We start from the raw sequence: 19,213 nt of genomic DNA, 5'->3' as shown, positions 1-19,213 counted from the left end.
AAAGGCAAAGGGCCATATATGCTTACTAACTAAAAAGTGACTCCATCTGTTTTCTGGGTTTCAAGGCTTTAGTTTGGTTGTGGAAATAGCTGGAGAAATAAGCCTAATATTCCCAAGGTATTTATTTGTTTTCAGGCTTCAATAGAACAGAATACTAAACAATCATTTGCTTATTGTTACTAAACATTTACACTGAGCTAAATACAGCATTTTTTAGGCATGATATAAAATGGAATTCTACCATCAAGGCACTCAAATTAGCATATGTATAGCATGCACACACACAGACAGCAGCAGCCCAAAAGTTATCAAAAGTCTTTTCTCTGTCGGTAATAATACAGTGATACAGAAAATAAACTTTACCATTTTTAGAAGTTGGGGAGCACTTAGGTTGCTAATAACCAAAGACTGTATTTTTGAAGACTAAGAGAAAATTTATGGAAATTGGAAATGTGACGATGCATGAAAGGATAGACAACATGTAGATAAATAGGAACAGAAAGTTGAATCCCTGAGGAAAAGGTAAATCTCATTGGCAGGGGAAATGACAAAAAGACAATTTCACTTGCAGGAAAATATTTGGCCCTTATCAAACCAGAAATAACTTGCATTTCCAGGAAGACCCACAGTTCATTTCTTCTGTAATAGCACTGTAACCTAAGCTTGACCTTTGGCCTTGAATTAATTTATTAAGCAATTTTTTGTAAGTATATATCTTTTAATTTTAGTTGTTTTTTTTTTTTTTATCAAAGCATTACATGTTTTATTGTAGAGGGACTGATGGTGAAAAGCAGTAGGTTCTTAACAACCTCCTCCTCCACTTCATATCCTACTTCCTTAACACAACCACTTTTTTAAATCTTAAGTTTTTCTTTTGAAATAATTATAGATCCCCAGCAACTTGCAAAAATTGTACAGAGAGATTCTATGTACCCTTTACTCAGCTTCCCCCAGCTGTAACATCTTACGTAATCATAGTACATTATCAAAACCAGAAAATATATTTATATAGCACAACTACTTTTTAACAGTTGCTGATTTTTTTTTTCTGTCTCTCTCTGAATTTTGTTTGGGAAAACAGACACACAGTTCACCAGTTGTAACTATAAAAAGGTAAACAGTTGGAAGCCTTATGCCATCTGGGCTCACATTCACCCACTTCCCTCCTCCTTCCCTGTCACCGACAACCATTTTATTTGCTCCTCATCTACCTCCACTGTGTCTTTATGTGAATACAAGAAAATTAGGTATATATTCCTGTCCATTCTCCCTTTCTGGTGTTTACCTCCTAACTCTAAATATGTTTTTCACAGATCAGCCATGTAGCTCTGCTTTTATCAATTTAAAATTGTCATTCCTTTATTTGCTCCCATGAAAGTAATCAACCTTAGCTCCTTTTCACTAGTTCTTCTCCTGACTCCTCCCAGAATGTTGGCATTCTGTTGGTTGGTTACAGTAGTACTTTTGATCAATTTTCTTAGAACCTTTCAAAGTTAGTTTGGGCTGCTATAACAGAAATACCATAGACTGGGTGATCGAAACAACAAACACATTAATTTCTCACAGTTTTGGAGGCTGGAAGTCTGAGATCAGGGTGACCTCATGGTTGAATTCCAGGAAAGGCCCTCTTCCTGGTTTGCTGATGGCTACCTTGTTGTGTTTTCACATGGCGGAGAACACAGAGAGAAAGCCAGCTACCTGGTGTCTCTTTTTATAAGGATGCTAATGCCATTCATGAGAGCTCCACCATCATTATCTAATTACCTCCCAAAGGCTGCACCACTGGGTGTTTTAACTTTGGGGGTTAGGTTTCAACATACAGATTTGGGGAGGGACACAAACGTTTTGTCTACAATGACTTTGTTTCTTATTTCATTTGTGTGTAGATCAACTCTCTGAACACCTGCTTTGCTGGAGGAATCCAGTGTCCATCCTCTCTCCTCTTTCTAGCTCCCATCCTGTACTCTCTGTGACAAGAATGATGTTTTGGAACATTTTATCCTGAAACTTACTCTTCTGTGTTTTGCATATGCATTGTTTCTAAAATGGTAACACTATGAAAATGCTTTCAGGTTTATAAGTTGATGAGATCTGATGTCAGTCAAATTCCTCTCTCTTCTTAGATTTTTTTTCCTTTTTGCTCTAACAGTTATTAGTTTCTGTTCTGTCCTCCTTCCCTCCCTGCCTCCCTCCCTCCCTCTCTCCTTCCTGTCCTCCTCCTCTCTCTCTCTCTCTTTCTTTCTTTTTTATAGATGGGGTCTTGCTTTATTGGCCAGGCTCTGGAGTGCACTAGTGTGATCATAGCTCACTGCAGCCTCCAATTCCTGGGCTTTAGCAATCCTCTGACCTCAGCTTCCCAAGTAGCTAGGACTACAGGGATGTACCCCCATGCCCAGCTAGTATCTTTTATATTTTTTTGTAAATGCAGGATCTGTCTGTGTTGCCCAGGCTAGTGTTACCTCAAGTAATACTCCTGCTTTGGCATTCCAAAGCATTGGGATTACTAATTTCTTCTCTTATTTTTCCTTTGTGTTTGAAATTTGGACGGTCCCCATATTTGCATATTGGTCATTTTGTATACACTGCCTGGTTTTTCAGTCTGAATTATCATCCCTTTTTCAACTTTGTGATAGTTTAGTCCATTATTTCTTCATTAATTTTATCTTTTCCACTTTTCTCTGTTCTCTCCTACAATTACATTCATTGTCTGTTTAAACTTGCTAGACTGCTGTTTTTTCAATGATAATATTTTCAAGTGCTTTGTCTCCATGTGGCTTTGGGTCCATTACTTATCTTTTCAACACCTCAGCTTATCATATGAAAATGAAGATTATAATTCTTGTCATTGCTCTTAAGAGTAACTGAAAGAATGTAAGCAGAACACTTAACTCAGCTCTGGCTATTTGATACAAAACTCACACTATTAAACTTTATACACCCTGCATCTCTGTTCTTTATATGAAACTTATGGGAAACAGAATTCAAAAACCAAATGTATAGTGCAAAGTGCTTTCCTGTTTTTCTTCTTGGTGTAATGCTGTTGTAGAATATAATAAATGTGATTTTTAGATCTCTCTACTCTAAAAACAAGCAAGCAAGCAAGCAAGAAAACAAATGAAAATTCACTTGCTATTTTCTGAGATTTTATTTCTTCCAAATAATTGTGGATCAATTAACTATTTACATTACTTTCTTCCCAAGTCTGGACATGAAATTAATTATCAGCAAAATAATAAAAATAATATCTTTTTCTTGTTAATGCTAGTTAGTACGTTTGTTATTTACAGGCTGTCATAAGTTGCTTCTTTCATCTTTTCAGTCTACATGTTCTATAGAAATACCTGTTAATTATTTAAATAGTCTAAAATTCTGTTAATGATCAAAGATTCCTGGTATTTTTAAGCAACCATCAAATATTTTTGTTTTCCAATATATTGTTTTTATAATCCTTTCTTTTGTCAAATATTGCTAATTTGATATCTCACCCTGAATAAAACATTTAAAATGGTATTTCAGCCTTTTCCTTCTGAAAAAGGTAAAATGAGTTGATGCTGATGGTGAGACACTTTCTTGGCCATCTTTCATTGGTTTCAGAGGTTATTTTTTTCCTCGCAAAGTGAAAACTTTTGTCTCTGAGTCAAGAGAGCTGAGGTCTACTTCAGGCTCTGGCTCAAGTTTTGAGCACTTGGGCAAGCAGCTTCACCTGCAGGAGTCTTTCTTCCCTCACCTGTTAAAGGAACATGAGGCCTTAATATTTTCTGTTCTAAAATCCTATAGTTCTTTGTTCAACCACTTAGTCTCTCAAAGAGTCACTGACATGGTCTCTTCACATTGACAGATGTCCAGATTCTACTCGACCCGAAACCGTGCGCCCCTGTTTTCTCCCATGCAAAAAAGACTGTATTGTTACTGCTTTCAGTGAGTGGACACCCTGCCCGAGGTTGTGCCAAGCAGGTAGGTTGATGCTGCCTTCTTAGTGCTTTCTTCCCTAATCTGATTGTTTCTCCATAGCTAAGTAAGTAAGAGGTTGTGGAATGTACCTTTTTTTTCTTTCATTTGCATGTCACCCTGGAAACAAGTTTGGTAAAGTTTGTAAATGAAGTCCTATATTTCCAGATCTATCAGAGTTTGGAAGAGAAAACATATCTGTTATTTTATGTCATAATTTCAACTGTGTGTGTTGCAGGAGTATTCATCTCCTACTAACCCCATTGTGGCATTTTGAACAGTCATTCCCATGTGATTTCTTATAAAGTATCATCAGAATCACAGTTTCTATGTGGCTCTCGTGTGAGTGGACCCCAGTTCCAGGTACCCTGATTAGAATATAGGGCTTGACTACCATGCTCATACCACTGATGAATATAAGTACATGGGAATACAAGAGCAGATACATTAAAAAGTGTTGAATAAATACAGAAATTGGCAATATATGATTTATGTTTTTTTATTCTTAATGATGATACTTTATACATCTGAGTATATTTGAAGGGGTTTAATCCAGGAAACTTAATAGTGAAGTCCTAGATGAACACATAGGAGTGCTATGGTAAAGTGATCCTCTTTCTGAGAACAGATCTTTTCACCAAAGCTTACTGCAGCTCCCTGATAAGCTAGTTCATGTGAAGATATAATTAATCCTCATCCCAAAACTCCATTTTGGCCTCAGATCTAGAGTTAATAACTTGGTCACTCTCCCTTAGTCTCATACCCTATCCTTGGTCCTTTGGATTTTACCATCGCATGCTTACAAAAGGCAAATCCAAGAAAAGGAAAGACAGAACGTTACCTCTAATGCCCAGAGGTCAGTGAGTCTCATCCACTCTTTCCTAGGATTCTCTCAGCAACCATGTCCTCTTATGCAGGGCATGACTGTCTTGCTACACCAGCCTCCTGGAAGAGGAAAGTATGCAGTTCTGCAGAGAGAGAACCTGTGAAAGGTTTACTTTCCTTGGATAATTCCAGCTGTGTGCATCTAAGATCCTTCAAATGCTCTTTGACTCACACATCTATAGCATCACTTATTGAGAGTGACATGAAAATAAGGCCAATATTGACATAGATCTGACAGTCATTCAAACACCTCTCAGTGATTGAAAACAGCTGTGACAGCTGTTGAAAATAATCATCACCAATGTCTTGTGTTGCAATGGTGGGGTACCAGTATAAATATTTATAACTATGGCATTTAATCTTGCTGATGATCATTTGTTGCAGAATTAATATAGTAGCGTACAATGAAATTTGCTTATAGATAGAATCAGAAATAAATATAATAAATAAGAAAGAGCTTTGAAAATACAGTGCTTTATTTATCTAATCTTTTGAGAGGTGAAAACAACAGTATCTTCTAGAAACTCTCCAAAACTTGTTTTTTTTTCTGAATGATGATCAAAATTAAAGGAACTGGATGTACAGGGTTTGTTGAATAGCCAGGGTAATGTTATTTTGAAGCAGGCAAGCATAGAAAAGCTACTGTCTCTATTCTGAACCATTTGAAAGGCAGCATCTTCTGAACCATTTGAAAGGCATCATCTAGGAGGCTGACTTTTGGAATTTTAATGATAATGTACCTAAAAACATTTCAGGCTTTTAAAGATAAATATTGAAAGGATACAAGGGGATAATATAATGTATGTTGATGGAGTTTTGTTAATGTTTAGCTATTTACTTGAGATTCTTATTCATGAAAGTTTAGTATAATTCCTGTTAAATGGTTATAAGAAGAGACTGGTTTAAAAGAATACCCCACCGGCAGCCAGAAATTGGTGTTGGAGCTACTGAAGTCTCTTGATACATAGGAAGCAGATTAACTTTGTTGAGCCAGTGTGCCCTGGTGACCAGAGATTACTTTAGCCACTGCTAGTCCACCTATTCTGCTGTCAAGAAAATTCTCTCTGCTACCTGAGAGTCTTCCTAGCATTGGCTAGAGGGAGCGGAATCACAAGACTTGTAAAATAATTGTTCCTGAAGCAACTTTAAATTTTACTCCAATTTCCAGAGATTCAATTAGTTGTTTAAATCACTGGCATCATAATGAAAATAGTTCTAAGCCTCTGTGGTCTCTCTTTGCCTCCAACTTTTCAAGCCCAGATAATTCTTTTCACAGCTTGGTAGTCAGGGACCTACATGAGCAAAGATTCAATTTCCAGATTTCTTCCAGCTTTCCACTTCAATCCTATTTACCCTCATTTTTAGTTTCTAGCTCGGGACTAAGATGTAATTAAGTATGGGTTAATTAGAGGACACCATGAGAGGGGGAAAATTTTGGAGGAAACTGTGTCTTTAAACCTGTGGTTCTCAAACTTTATTGCATTTGAATCACTGGAAGCATTATTAATAAACAGATTTCTGGATCCATGACCTGAAATTCTGATTCAATAACTGTGGGGTGGGTCCCAGAAATTTTCAGTTGTAAGAAGCTAAGGCCCTCTAACGGGTGACCCTCTTCCTCCTCCTCTCCCTCATTCTGGTGAAGGCCATAGATCAATGAACAAAGCTTGCTCTAACTCTGGACATATGGCCCTTCTTTCTGCTTGTTGAATGTGTCATTTTTTCCCCCATTTCAACAGTCTGTAGATTGGGGCATAAGAGCATAGATGCTGGAGCCAGATAACTGTGGTTTATTTTCATGTTTGCTCTGTGACGGATTTATTACCTACTGTCTCTTTGCCTCAGTTTTCTAATTTGGAAAATGGAGGTTAATAATAACACCTGCTTATAAAGAAAGCACTTAGACCACCTTCTGACACTGAGTAGGCACTGGGCAAGTGTTTGTATAGTTGTATCGTTTGCACCTGCTGTGCATGAGGCTGGCACTGCACTCTCTTCGATTGTCCCTCCTTTCTGGGTATTCAGCCTATGTATCCAGAGAAACCTGCCCTCCTGGAATGCTGCTCTCATCTACCAGACTACCATAGATACCCCCCATCCTCCTCCTTAAGTAGATTATCCCACAGCATCCTATATCCCCTTAACTTCTCTTCCTTGTTTGAGTTGCTCCTACTCGATTTTAAGTCCATGAATACGAGGACCACTTCTGCCATCTTCACAGCTGGATACTTTAAACCCAGCCTAGTGTGGGGCATGTAGTTGCCACTCAATGCATATATTTTGAATGTACAGATATTGTATAAAGAGATAGAAGAATGTGACTTAAAATCTAGGCAGTGGATTTGCTGTCCTTGAGAGTGTCCTTCAGTAGACTTTTTGGGAAATGGCTTCCTGGAACAGTATTTCTCAAACTTGAATGTGCATACAAGTTCCCTGGGACCTTATTAAATGCAGATTCTAATTCAATAGACCCAAATTGGGCCTGGAATTGTACCTTTTTATAAGTTCCCAGGTGATATGTATATGTTGGATATAAAGCTCTGGGTAGGGTTGGGTTCATTAGAAATTTCTGGGAGAAGCAATGTCTGATTAAGGTCATAAAGTGAGAAGCATGGACCAGGGACAGACCAGCAGCTGGGGACAAGATGGGAAGTAAAGGGGAATGGAGAAAAGCGGTTTAACTTAAACTGAGAGATCAGGAAAAGTTCCAGGAGGAGAATGGACCTGAGCAAGTGGAAACCTCAACCAATGAAGACAGAAGAACTCCTTTTTTTGTTTTGCAGCTGTGGCTTCAGATTGGGTCATCAAAGTTGAGAAGCGGTTGTCTGTGGTCCTCCAAGTTGACTGCAAAATGGAATCACCTGACAATCTATAAAATATACTGATGCCTCGATCCTACTCTGATACATTCTGATTTAATAGGCTGTGGCACAACCAGGGAATCACTGGATTATGTAAATACCAAACCACATTCATTCTAAACCTCTCAGAAAGCTGAGGTTGTTAGGGAACCAAGTGCAACAGCTGTGATCTGTGACTTAGCAATTGATGAATGACATCAGGTTTTATTTTATCCTGGCTTGATTCAAGAGCTAAAACCTTAAAACATAAAGGTATTTTCAAGCAATGAACAATCTCAAGCCATACTTATGATCTTCTTACTCCTTCTTGTCTGAGTCTCTCCTTAACGGATCAATGGTAGTCTCGCATTTTTCTAAGCAAACTGAAGGTCTATCAAGCTTTGGCCTATTGTGGCCTGTTTAATTGTTCCGTCCCTGTAATAAATTAACCAAATGATCAAGAACCATTTCCTTTGTACTTTTTTTTTTCTGTTTTCTTCTATTCTTTTTTCAGCTTATAAAATAAATGCCTGCCTGAAGTATCCAGGGTGGTCTAGTTAATAATAGCAACAGCTTGCTTATTGTAACATTTCTCAGCCCTTAGTTTTTTTTCAATGGACTGATGTCTGAACCTCACCCCAGCCCACCCCAGTCAGAATGTCTTTAGGTTGAAAGGATATCTGTGATATTAACACTCTCCATAGGTGACTTTTAAGTGGTGAAGGAAGAGAAACACATTTAATGCCTAATATTTTACAATATATCTTCACATACATTTCAGTCTGTTATAGGAGATTATTGATAATTGTTTGCCTGGGTAATGTTGGAATTAATTATGTTGACCACTGCTGCAGCACTGTCATTCCTCATGTTTTTACTTTAAGATCACAAATCAATACTATTTTATGGATGATTTATATCATAGTATCTTTAAAGAGGCTCACTGCCTATTTTCAAAATTTAATTATGTGAAGTTTCAAACATATGCATAAATGAATGCAATGTTAATACAAAATACTAATGATTAATACAATGTATTCATGTCATGATACCTTCCCAAAGCAATTATCAGCTCTTGGACATTCTTATTTTGTCTATACATTATTCCCCACTTCCACCCCCAAAAGGACTAGTTCAAATAATTGCCAGATATGTTTACCACTTTCTGGAAAGGGAGAATAGGAAAGAGGTGAAGTTATTAGACTGAAGATAAATTGTGGTATATTAAAAATAGAATATGCAGAATATTTCTAGGAACCATGGAGCTAATGATTAATTATTTGTCAGTCTCAATAATTAGAGGCTGAAGGAACTCTTTTAACTTTCATCTCTAAGGAGTGTGCCAGAGAGCAGTGTCATGGTAACAGGAAGGCCAACAGCAGAGACTGCTGCTGGGAATTGATAGGAAACCTCATTTGGCAGAATTCATTTCCTCCTGTGTCAAGCCTCCTGGAGTTACCCCTTGAGTTTTTGGTATCAAAAAACAAGGGGTGGTCTTTGTTTTAACACCTAGGCATGTAGCATGGATTCTTGAGTTAGATTTCCTTGGTTCAAATCTCATCTCTCCCATACAAATTACTTTAAACTTGTTATGTTTCAAGTTTTTCCTCTCCAAAATAAGGTAATATTACCAACTACTTGAAAGAGCTGTTATAATGAGGAAATTTGGAACAGTGCCAGGTATAAATGTATTATTATTTATTTTTATTTAATTTCAAACTCATTGAGTTTTTCCAGGGCACAGATGTTTGAGATTCACCCAAGCTTATTCAGAATCTCTTCAAGTTGAAAGGGTATTTTCAGTATTAAAACTCTTCACAGGTGACTCTTACTAGTGGTGGAGGATGAGAAATACTCAGTGCTTAACATTTATTTATAACTATTATTATTATTGTTAGATGATAATGTTGAGAATAAAAGTTCCTTAAGGTCAGGGAGTTTATATTATGTTGAGTTTCTGCAATTAATAAATCCTCTATCTGCTGGTATTATGGCACCTGTTTCTATGCCTGTATTGCTCTGAAGAGGCTATAAACTCGGAGGGTAGAAGTCTTTGAGTTCATTAATGAACTTTCAGTGCTTAGCACAGTGTCTGTCGCATGGTGTGCATTTAGTAATTGTTGAATGAATGAATAAATAAACACATCTCTTCCCCAATCAGTTCTAATGCTTAAAGATTTTGCTTTCATTCAAATGAAACTATGGCATTAACAGATTGTTCCACAGAGCCAGGCCAATTAGGGAACTGGTCAATCTAAATGTTAAAAAGGTCAGAAATAACCTATTCTGGATTCCAGAATTTCGCCCACTCAAATATGTACAAGCACTATCTTCCCTCTTTACTTTTCCCTGTCAAGCATATGTGCCCCCCCATTCAAAGAACCAGCCACACCTTTGTTCACCCATTTGTTCCCAAATAATGGAGGGTCTGTTGTGTTTGAATAATCAGAGTTTTGAGCCTGGAACACTGGCCCAAAAAATAATGTTCAAGGTACTCTAACACCTTGAGAGTGATGTTACCTAAATCTTTTTTGCTTTTTCTGTAAATTTCAGATAAAGATATCTTTTCTGAAGAGTTTTTTGAGAAATTAAACACAATAAGATGTATACTTTGCATGTATGTCTCTAGACCCAGCCCTGATACACGAGTGCAGGTGCTTTTGTGTTCACGGGTGCTGCGAGGTGTAACTTGCCCCCTTTAGTCTGTAATTTAAAGTCCATAGATCACTACATGGTCCCAGTGCTCAATAAATATTCCTGAAAATGTAGTAGGAGGAATGACAAATACTTGGGCTTGTAGAGATTACAGTTTTCAATCACACTCCTGCCAAACTGAGGAGTTCTGCTGATAAAATTCTTAAAAAAAAAACCCTTTTCCTATTTCACAGGGGGAAAAATTCATGGATAAAATTCTCTCGATTAAATATGATTTTGATTTTTTCTCATATATATTTTTAATTATGGCATCTTCTGCCTGTCTTTATTAAAACCCAGCATAAAAAGTTATCAGATTTATTTGAAACAAATAACAACATTGTATTAGAGTCTGATGACCATATTGAGACAAGTAGGACAACTTATGCTAGAATGAGAACAGCTGCTCAGAGCTCAGAACTCTTTGTGTGGTCTAAACTCCTTCAGAGAAATGTTCATCCAAGTAATATCTGGTAGGGAAAGCATTGTCAGCCAAACTACTTCCTCTCATTCCATTACTCCCTCTTTTCTCTGGACTAGAGATTGATATATATTTAGAAGGACTTGAAATCTACAGTATCATCTACTAGATTCTTCCTTACCTCTTACTGTGGCCCCTGAAGGTAGTCATATGTGGCTAACAGGTGAGAAATCTCAGGCTCAGAAAGATGAAGTAACTGCTCTGAGGTTACCCAGTACGTTAGAATCAGAGCATGGTGGAAATCCAGGCTTCTCTGGCTCTAAGACTTGTCAGTTTTATTCCACAAAAATGAGCTACTTGCTAAGTCCATAGGTACAGATAATCTTGCTTGTCTATTAGCAAATCAAGAATTTGAAGTCTAGCACCTTTATTGCAGGCTTTGCATGTTATAGATCACATATTAATTTGACATGTGCTATCTCATAAATTGTCAGGAGAGTTTAATGATAAAAGAAGAGCTGTTTTATTAGTCCTTCCTTCACTTCAAGGGAAGCGGTCATACAACCTCAAAGGAGCAAAGACCAAGTTAAAAAACCCAGTATTTAAACTTGCTGCATTGTCTGTCCTGGTGCTTCTGTTCAGCTATAGAAAAGCAAGTTATACAAGTTTAACTCTTGCCACTGAAAGGCTGTAACTTCAACATAGCTTTGCTTCATTTCACTGCCTCTTCCTATCAAATTTATAATAGCTATAATTTATTTATATGCATTACTCTAATTATTTCTATTTTTAATTTGACAAATAACAATTACATATATGTATGGGGTACAATGTGATGTTTTGAGACAGGTATACGCCATGGAATGGTTAAATCAAGGTAATTAATATATCCATCACCTCACCTGCCTAGAGTTAATAATAAAGTATATTTCAAAATTGCCACCAGAGTAGGTTTTATATGTTCTCATTATTCCATTTAATTCTTACCTCAACCTTACATTAAAAGAACTATTACTTCATTTTATGCAAAAGAAAATAGAGGCTTTTAGAGTTCCAGGTTATAATCTCATATTAATAAGTACTAAAATCACATGGAATCCTAAGCTTTTAACCACTTAGCAACAAGTATTTGCTGAATGATCACTCGGTTTCAGGCCCTTGCTAGGTGATGTGTGTATATGGATAGAGTAGTGGATGAAACATACAGAAATCTCTTGATCATAGAGAATACAATCCAGTGAGGGAAGACAGAGGAGTTGAACACAAAACCACCTAATTAAAGATGCAGTTACAAAATGTGCTGTGCGGAAGGTCAGGGCACAATGGAAGAAGGCAAGAAAAATCTGATTTCCCCTCTGCCTAGAAAGTCTCTCTTCATCTCTACTGCTTGCCCAAATCTTACTACAGCCTAAATCCTAGCCCCCTCCACAGAGTTTGACCTAACCCTTCTGCTGGAAATAAACACTTCACCCTCTTAAGTCCCGTATTTTGTCTGAAATGTTTGCAGTTTGGTTATTGGTAAAGATGTTTTGTGTCCTTCTGAAGGATTGTGAACTCCTTGAGGGCTGAAACCTTGCCCTTTTGAGTTTTCAGTCCCCGAAGTACCTAGAAATAAGCTTAAGACAGGACAGAACTTAGTAAATCCATGTCAAATAAATAGATGCTAGCAAGAACCAATTTGCTTAAGCAAACCTAGCAAACTGCTGAACAAGAAGTTAGTCTACCTTCACAACTCAATTTTCCTCATAATAATTTGCATAGCTAAATGCAAGAACATACGTGATGATGCTGGCCACAGAATGTGTGAGACTTTGAGAATTGGATTTGTCCCTGTTTTCCTGGCAAATGTGGTTAAAGGGGGAAAACATTCTATTATTTTTGTTTTTTGTGTACTTATTTGCTCATTCATTTGTCTATCAGTCTGTTTATTATCTGTACTGAAGTTGTATGAATATCTCAGAGAAGCAAAGGCTATTGAATTGCTAATTTCTTAAAGTCATTTCCCACTGGTGCTTCAAAGTCAACCAACTGGGGTAGCAGTTACTGTTTTCAACCATATGGCTATGGAAATGCAATGCACTGTTTGATAGGGTTTCTTTCTTGATAAAAATCCAGGCAATATATAAGGCAAAATGCAAGATTGTGGTCATGTGCAATCTTTCAGTGTCCTAGACTGACCCATAGGTAAAACTTAAAATAATTGAACAGGTTTCTGAAAATGTGGTCCACAAACCATCAGCTCAGAACTGTGTGGTATGCTTGTTAGAACCCTAAGAGATTCTGATTTTGAAGTTGGAACTGGAGCCTAAAAATCTGCATTTTTACATTAACTTCCTTAGTGATTCTAAGAGACTGAAGTTTGAAAACCACCATATTGGAGAAGCATTGAATGTAACCATAGACCAGCAGATTGTTTAAGAAATGTGTGACAACATTGCACTCCAGCCTGGGTAATGAGCAAAACTCCGTCTCAAAAAAAAAAAAAAAAAAAAAAAAGAAAGAAATGTGTGACAAGCACCTACTGTTTTGTTTTAATCAACTCTAATTTAGTTTTTAAGGATCAAAAGCCTTTAAGCTACCTTAGGTAAAAGGGTGCTCGATGGGAAGTTGTAACAAATCTAGTAGATGTCCAAATGTAAGGAAAAAAACCCTGCTGTTGTGATGGGAGCACTAAACGCTGGGACTACACTGAGATTACAGCTGGAAATATTGCTGGAAGTGCTGGGATTACAGGCATGAGCCACCATGCCTGGCCCTTTAGTTATTTATTTGTTCATTTGTAGAGATGGGGTCTTGCCATGTTGCCCAGGCTTGTCTGGAACTCCTTTTGCTATCCTTCTGCCTTAGCCTTCTGAAGTGCTGGGATTATAGGTGTCAGCCTCTGTGCCTGGCCTCTGTTTATATAATATTTTTGTGCCAGGTCCCTCAGTGGCTCAGAAGCCTGCTGGAGCAGGCCCTGAGACCAGAGACTCCTGCGGAAGGGGGAGGGGACAGTGACCCACAAAGGTGGCAGGGACTGATGCAGGAGCATCCCTCGGAAGAGGGCTTGTGGTGTTCAGCAGGGAGGTTGGCCTCTCCAACCGGCTCAAGCTCCACTTTTTGGAGGGAATTCAGAGCCTGCCTCTACCAGTTACATTCTGAGTGCTAAACTATTGGAAGAGACTAGCATGTTTCCAATCGAAAAGGCTCGCTTCTTTTTTTAACTTCACAGCTTTGGTTTGGGAAAAAGGCTGTTGTGAATTAGGTAGAAATATAGAAAAGGAAAATGAAGCTCCAGAGAATAGAGATGCAGTAGGATAACACCTTCATGTGGAATAGAAACTGGGAGAATGAGGTGCTCATTCTGAGTGTGATCCAAGTCTGATATTACTCCCTCTGAGTGTTATCTGAGTGATATTTTACTTCAAACAAGCAAAATATGCAGTCTGTGTGTACTGGCATTCTTATTGAAATGCCTCTGCTATGATTCCTATCAGTGGCCTATGATAAACAGCGTTGTCTTGGTTGTCTTATAAAATAAACCAACATACCAAAGAAAAACAAATAAATAAGAAAAACAGAAAAATAAGCAAATGTAGGTTTGGTGCATGGAATTCTGTTCTTTACACCTGAAATGCAATACTATGCCGTCCTAGTTTATATCTAATAGTAACTTCAAAGCACTATTAATTTCCTTCATGGAACAGCCAAGCTCTGTTACCATAAATAAATCCTGTGGCACATGGATATTTAAAATGATTTATTATTAGTACTGGTGGCAAAAATCTGTGTTTCCTTGAATGTGAGTGTTCTTTCTTTACAAAATACTTTTACTTCTGGCTGGCTTCATTCTCATAGCTGTAGAATTCTCTGCAGACAGTATAATATGATGCTTATTTGTCTATTGAGGTAAATAAGTTGTTTTACAGAAACCAACATACTCATTCTAATTACAAGCATATTTTTAGTCTTTTGATGTACTTCCTATGAAGAAATAGAATAAATTAGCTTTGATTTACCTGGGGTGTTTCATTCCGTTTATTAAATAATCTTCTGCAATTAAAAAGAATAAATTAGTTATTTTTTGCTTCCTTGGCTTTGGTCCCATTTCAATATGATTTCTAAATTAGAGTGTGGTTTCCAGAGGATTTTGACTCATTGGGTTAGCTAATATAATGGTACATTTATAAAGTGTTTAATTTATATTATATGGCAAAGCCTAGAATTAGAGGTGGAGTTAAACATTAGGATCTTAATATGCCAATTTGAAACTTAAGGTTTTATAAGGACATCAAATAATTTATGTATGGTAAAAAAAATCAAGAAGGTATTAAATTTTATCCTTAAATGAAATAGATTGCTCATGGTTTAGATGAACAACTTTTAAGTGTCCCCTAGTAGAAAAATCAGACCTGGATAGTCTTTGAATCTCCTGAAGTTTTGAAATTATGTCACTACATATAGATGGTTCAGATGGAATGTATCTTGAATGACATGTTTTCAATGATAAGAAATAAAATATCCAAAAATTAGTATGCTAGGAATGATAGACTTTCTGTCTTTTGTAATCTTTCCAAGTTAAATTTAATTTATTGATATCTAAAATATGTTTGTCATATTGTATTTTGAGATACCATCTGGATAACCAAAGCAGGAATGCAGATCACATGAATGTGGTGACAAGTTCTGTTGCAAGTGTGTTAATTTCTAACTCAAGCCAGCAATATCCTCTCTCATTGCTGAGTGACCACAATGCTTTTCAGCGGATATTTGATTATATTTAATTTTGCTCTCAATTATATACTGTCTTAAGCTTCCATCTCATCTTATTTATTCATGTTTACTGAGAAGAGCTTGACCTTTTTTGGAATCTAACAGAGTTCTGGTGGACTCCTGGTATTGTCATTTTTAGTGCTGTTTTGAATTTTAGCTAACATCTCTGAAACTCTATGTGCTCATGTGTAACATAGATACAACACGTAATATCTGTAAGACAACTTAACTTCACAGGACTTTCTTATTCCATGCAAAGAGACTAGCTCAGCAACAGTTGCTCTATATGTGATAATTTTCTCCATTATGTATTTTTTCTACCCCAAGAAAGTTGTAGGATTCATGAGTATTTAAGCTTAAGCCATAACATTATGAATTTTATAAACAGAAGATACTTAGAGGTGTATGTGTTTATCTGAGTGTGTGTGTGCATGTGTGTGTATGTAGAGAGAGAGGGGGGTTCTCCTACTGGAACAATAATAATGTTTGGTATTTAAATATTATGACCTGCTGGTCATGTATAATGTTGTTTTATATTCTTGCAATGTAAGCATGCAATGTAACATTGCAAGAATTAAACATTGTAAGAATATAAAATAACATATATGACCAACAAGGTCATAAATGGTCTTGAACTTTGAAGGGTTTCATCTTTTCCCCAACTATCTTTCCCTCCACTCAAAATCAGAAACAGCTGAGAGTTCATCGAAGCAGAGGGAGATCCAAATATCAGCTGCTTCTCAACCCCAGAATTAGACAGACTTTCCTACCTGGCCACAGCCTATGCTAGATAGCAAAAAATTCCCCTTGAATGAGCACAGCTGAGAAGACTGAGAAGAATATGTGCATTTTCGGAGCAGTTGTATCCCAAAGAAAGAAGAGAGGATATCAGAGCCAAACATGTCAGTTTCTTGTTGCCAAAGGCATGATGTACATCTCCGAAGGAGATGTAGGTGAAGGAGGTGGAGAGAGTGGAGGCACAAGAACTCCTGTGGAAGTGGATCTCCCTTCACATGGAAGGCATAATTAAGCTGCTTCCTGGTGCTGTGAGACTTGGTGAACTCACATCCTAATACCTTTCACCGCCTCCTTTACTTCCCTTTAATTATGATGGCCTCCTTTCTGACCAAGATTTTTTTCATCTCGTTCAGACTTTCACTTGCTGCTCCCTTTTTCTGGGAAACTCTTTTCCTAGCCTTTTACCTGAGTGCCTTTTTAAATTTTTTTCTTTTTTAGAAACAGGGTCTGGCTTTGTCACCTGCTAGAATATAATGATGCAGTCATAGCTCACTGTAGCCTTGAATTCCTGGGCTTTCACCTCCTGAGTGGCTGGGACTACAAGTCCACCATGTGCCACCATGCCTAATTAATTGTTTTTATGTTTTTAGAGGTAGAGGCTCTCTGTGTTGCCCAGGAGGGTCTCAAATTCCTGGCCTCTACTGGTGCCTAGCTGTTGAGTGCTTAGTTAAAATGTCATTGCCTTGGAGAGTCTGTCTCTGACTACCCTATTTAAAAATCCCCATTCTCCCTGTCTTTTTTCTTCTTCATAACTCTGTATTATTTTATCACAACAATTATCATCATCCTAACTATAAGTTCCATGTCTTGTTCACTGCTGAACATGTTGAAAGGTGGCTGCTGCCAAGTAAGTGCCTAAATATTTGTTGAGTGAATGACAATGGATGACTCAGTAAACCTTTTTCTAGGGTTTACTATATACCAAGTTTTATGCCAACTGTTAGTTACATTAAGATAAATAAAATGAGGTTACTATGATCACAGAGCATGTAAATAGAAATTCAGGCAGGCAAACACATGTTTTCTATAACAGGAATGAGCACAAGAAGTTATGGAGCCAGAGAGAAGGGAGTCCTGTGACTGGGGAGGATGTGACTGAGAAGGTGAGATTTAGTAGATCAGGAGTTACCAGGTAAACATGGAATAGATGTTTACAAGTAGCAAGTATTGGAGATATGTGTGCAGAAGCTTGGCTGTTTGAAAGTACTTTGTAATTGAATGAATTACAGGTGGCTAATGATGCTTGGGATATATAACCCATATGGGAGAATGATAAGAAATAAAGAGATATGCAGGTACCCACTCATGAAGACATTCTACTGAGTTTGTGTCTTATCTGGAATACTGGTGGAATTTAAATTTTAACCATGGGTGTGATAAAATCACATTTATGTTTTAGAAAAAGAAAATAGATATAAAATAATGAGGTGAGACAACATTGGAAACCAGTGGAAAAATTAGGGGACCATTCAATTATCTCGGCAAAAAATGAAGAGAATATTTTCTTGAATAGAAAAGGGGAATTTATTTTAGTCTGTTTCTGTTACTTATAACAGAATACTTGAAACTGGGTAACTTATAAGGGAACGAAATTTATTTCTTACAGTTCTGGAGGCTGGGAAGTTCAAGGTTGAGGGTGTGTATCCAGTGAAAGCATTCTTGCTTGTGAGGAGTCTGCAGAGTCCCAAGGAGGCACAGGGTATCACATGGCAAGGGGGTTGATCGTGTGAGCTTAGGTTTTTCTTTGTCACCTTATAAAGCCACTGGTCCTGCTCGCATGATAACCCATTAATCCATAAATGGAATCCAGTCACCTCTTAAAGGAGCCACCTCTCATTTCTGCCACATTGTGGATTCGCTTTTGCCGTGAGTTTTGGAGGAGGCAAATATTCAAACCATAGCAGTAGGTAAGCAGATAAATGATCATAACTCAATATTGTTTAATAGCATGTCTTTGTGACCTGGAGTACACTCAGTTTTTCATCCATCTAACCTATGTAATTCACATAACTGAATGATTATGCAAACACTCTTTCTTGCTAGAGGGATTTAATAGAAACAATAGTAAGCAATTGTCAGGATTTCAGCAAGGCACTGACTCTTCTCAGCCACCCTCTCCTGACTGTGAGCTTCCAAGGAGTACAGTGGTTCCAAGGATCCAGGGGATCTCACAAAGTTGCCACATTCCCATCTCTTCTTATCAGGATCAGTGACAAAATTTGAGGGTCTTGTGCAAAATGGGAAAATGATGAGTTAATTGTTAAAAAAAATTATTGAGAATTTTAAGACTGTTGCCACAGAGCCCTAAAACACCCATTAGTCTGCACAGATCACGTGCCCATTCATGATGCTGGTCCCAGTCTTTATTGGCTTTATCTCTAGGCCAGGATCCTAAGTGGCTTGGAGTTTTAATTTTGGGGAAGAGTTGCCATAAACCCAGATTATTTTATTGGATTACATTACTCCAGCTGAGAATGTCTAAGGATTGGAGCAAAGAGGATCAGGGAGTGGTTTATTTTTGTGACAGGCGACAAAGTAGAATGCACTCTGGACCCAGATTGCTTGGGTTTCAGACCCTCTCAACCACTTACTGGGAACTTGTACGAGGAACAGAAGCTCTCTGTGTCTCCAGTTTCTTACCTCAAAATGGAAATGACAAGAATAATCTTTATAGGATTCTTATGAGGACTGAGTGAGTTGATTCATATAAAGTACTTGGTAAGTGACTCACGTAGTTGAATTGTTGTTCTTACTGTTTTGAAAATTATATTTTCCATATTAAACTTTTGTGGTTACATGTAGTAAAATTATCTCCATTCAGAATGAAGTTTGTTGTTTTGGAAAGAGAAATGTTGTTTTGGAAATTAATTTTAAT

The 19,213-nt window shown here is 37.3% G+C and overlaps 1 protein-coding gene across 5 annotated transcripts in view; it reads left to right on the top strand.

Annotated features, from left to right (window-relative positions):
• The window catches only part of THSD7B (thrombospondin type 1 domain containing 7B), an 873,835-nt gene that overhangs the window by 455,467 nt on the left and 399,155 nt on the right, over positions 1–19,213 (top strand). For all 5 annotated transcript variants that reach the window (XM_008998957.6, XM_035305018.3, XM_054257669.2 and 2 more), the window contains exon 10: positions 3,839–3,954. In XM_008998957.6, coding sequence (XP_008997205.4) covers positions 3,839–3,954 — 116 coding nt within the window. The remainder of the gene's footprint in view (positions 1–3,838; positions 3,955–19,213) is intronic.

This window comes from Callithrix jacchus, chromosome 6, assembly GCF_049354715.1.
Source record: "Callithrix jacchus isolate 240 chromosome 6, calJac240_pri, whole genome shotgun sequence".
Classification (NCBI taxonomy): Eukaryota; Metazoa; Chordata; class Mammalia; order Primates; family Cebidae; genus Callithrix; species Callithrix jacchus.
This window is presented reverse-complemented; position numbering and strand designations above follow the sequence as displayed.